This window comes from Austrofundulus limnaeus, unplaced genomic scaffold (assembly GCF_001266775.1).
Source record: "Austrofundulus limnaeus strain Quisiro unplaced genomic scaffold, Austrofundulus_limnaeus-1.0 Scaffold616, whole genome shotgun sequence".
In the NCBI taxonomy this organism is placed as follows: domain Eukaryota; kingdom Metazoa; phylum Chordata; class Actinopteri; order Cyprinodontiformes; family Rivulidae; genus Austrofundulus; species Austrofundulus limnaeus.
The window spans coordinates 144,688-147,459 of record NW_013953018.1 but is presented as its reverse complement, the minus strand read 5'-3'; the positions used below and the strand labels follow the sequence as shown (position 1 = coordinate 147,459).

Below are 2,772 nucleotides of genomic sequence, written 5' to 3'. Positions count from 1 at the left end.
GGTTGGGAATCACTGTCTTAAATTACCATTCAGGATAGTCAAAGTGTAGTTGTTCCCAGTCAAAACTCATTTATAGCCATCTAGAATGTAATTACAGATAGTCAGACGAAACCGATTTTATGCTAAGGTGGCTTGCCATACTCGGTGCAACAGAGACCTGACAGACACATTTAGCTACCAATGAGATCTGAGCTCTCGTCAGGTTTTCTGGCAGGAACCGCCAATCACAGCAGGCCGCTCCTCCCACGTTGTTCTAGTAGCGTCAACATGGTGTTGATTAGCCGAGGTAGATTTAACGTGGCGTAACATTAAATCTGGGATTTATTAGGTTACGGTTTTAGCAAGTACGTCACAGAAAGTGGAATCTATCTGTAGAAGAGTCGTCAGAAGCTTATTAGAAAATGGTAAGATAAGAATTTCAAACTAAGCTAACCGTGATAGCTAGTAGATGCTAGCTTGCGATAGTAAACAGCTATAACTTATGAAATAAACACGTGTTGTAATGTTTGAGCGTTCTGTTAGTGATTTTATGGTGTTAATTAATACAAGAAGAGGACCAATAAGTGACTTTGTTTATCTGCTGTGATGTAGAAAAATTAGTGTTGTCTCCTTTTCAACATTTACCCGTTATTATTTATTTTTTTTAATTACTAAATGCTTCCATGAGTGGGTTTTTAATGATTGTTTGGGTATGACTCTGGGAAGATTTCAATACTTATTACCTTCAATATTTGAGTAATATTGCTTATTTGTTACTGTCGATGTACTTAATAATTTTATATAACAATTAAATACATTTGTCACCCTAGGTAAAAAAGGACACAAATACATTTTCAGACTGTAAATGATCATAACAACTTTTATTTAAAGAAAAAAAAACATGCTCAATAAATAAACTGATGGAACAAAATGATCATACGCACTCAAGTTCAAGCACCAATTGTGTTGAATTTTAGTTAGACAAATGGTTATAAAGATACATATTTAGACTCTTGAACAGTTTTTGCTTAACAACAGTTCTGCACAATCATTGCAAATCAAAAAATTAAATTAGCAGTTACAGGATGCTGATGCAATATTCAGATTTTTTTTTGAAAAAAGTCTTCTTTTATTACAAATATAATTTCCAATTCCTGTAAAACATCTCACTTACAAAGGGCTACAGTGTGAAAGTTTCTTTTCCCCAAAACTTAATCGGTAGTTTGACATTATTTTGTTTTGCAAACTTACAGTTTAACGTGTCTCCTATCTTTATCTGTACCAAAGTGACAATTTTGGAACATGGTATTTCAGTGAACATCTGATAATCAGTGGAAAAACCAACCAAACAAACAAACAACCAAACAAACAAACAAACAAACAAACAAAGAACAAAACAAATATGTACTGTATTTTGTAACTATAAAGCTAAAAAAAACCTGTTACATCCGAATGTCCTGCTTGTGGAATGATAAAACAACATAACTTACATACATTTGGGCGGCTGTGGCTGAGGAGAATCATTCCTCGAATGGAAGAGTTGCCGGTTCGATTCCACCACTGTTCTGTCACACTCACATGTCAAAGTGTCCTTGGACAGGAAGCTGAATCCCCGTGCCTCTGATATGTGTCCCATCCATGTATGGATGTGATTTAAAGCACTGATTAGTCTCTTAGATTGATTTTTCTGCCGTAGGATTCTGCACCTCCTTGAGGTTGGTCCTTTTTGGGTGGGAAACACAAAAAGCAGGGGAAACTTTAAATATAGTATATCTACAACAATAAGTTTTGATATGATTGAGTTTTCTTGTTCAAAACAAACTGATTATTGTGTAGTGTGGATGATTAGTCATGTAACATACCTGACAGTTACTGTTTGGAAGAGCTCGTCTTGGTTTCTCCCAAGGTAAAGCAGACAAAAGATGACAGTATCTCACCTTCCCTCAACACTCTGTGAAAACATTAAAAAGTGCAAATTCAATTTAAAGATGTCTCAAGAGTTAAGTGAAAACATATACAGTTTAAGATGAAAGTGTTTATAATCAGATTTCATCAAATCTAATTTTAAACATTTCACTGTTTATTTGTTAAATTAATAGCAAGAAAGTGGTTGTTTAGTGGTTGACAACAGAAATGTTTCCAACATATTTAATCAAGGGAAGAGTCTTTATTGCATCCAGAAAGTATTCACAACACTTACCTTTTTCCACATTTTATTATTAGTGTTAAATTTTGAGGAAATAGATTAATTTAATACAATTTGGAATTGGGTCGACATAAGGATTAATCATTCGGTTCAATTCGATTCGATCTGCTCTTAAATATTGAAAATGGTTCAACTGTGTTGCAAAGTACAATATCACTTTTTTCTCTTCACCATAAGGACAAACTTTTATATTAAACTGTTAAATCTTGAAGGAAAACTGTCACAAGTTTAAAAGGTTTTAAATTAAAACGGACTTGCAGGTGACAGTGTTGTTGGATGTAGGGATGTCCCGATACCACTTTTTCACTTCCGATACGATACCGAWATTACAACTTTGAGAAATGTCCGATACCGATATTGACCGATACCGATATTGACCCGTTACTGTAACAGTGCAAGTCACACACTTTTACCTATTTTGTAGTGTAAAATCTTAGAAAAGTCTTGATCAGGTCAAACAGTGAAAAAGAGTAGGTATGAGAAAAACTGACCCATTTATTTTAAACCAATTGATCACATAGGCCAACATTTTAAACTGAAAAACATTCTACAGTTTAATAAATAAAATAAATTACAATACCCTGAAA

General features: G+C 33.9%; 1 protein-coding gene across 1 annotated transcript in view; it reads left to right on the top strand.

The window, feature by feature from the left end:
- Window positions 1-262: 262 nt before the first annotated feature.
- ltv1 (LTV1 ribosome biogenesis factor) overlaps window positions 263-2,772 on the top strand; it is a 47,954-nt gene continuing 45,444 nt past the window's right edge. Inside the window, exon 1 of the mRNA XM_014027099.1 lies at window positions 263-404. Coding sequence (XP_013882553.1) covers window positions 402-404 — 3 coding nt within the window. The 5' untranslated portion in view covers window positions 263-401. The remainder of the gene's footprint in view (window positions 405-2,772) is intronic.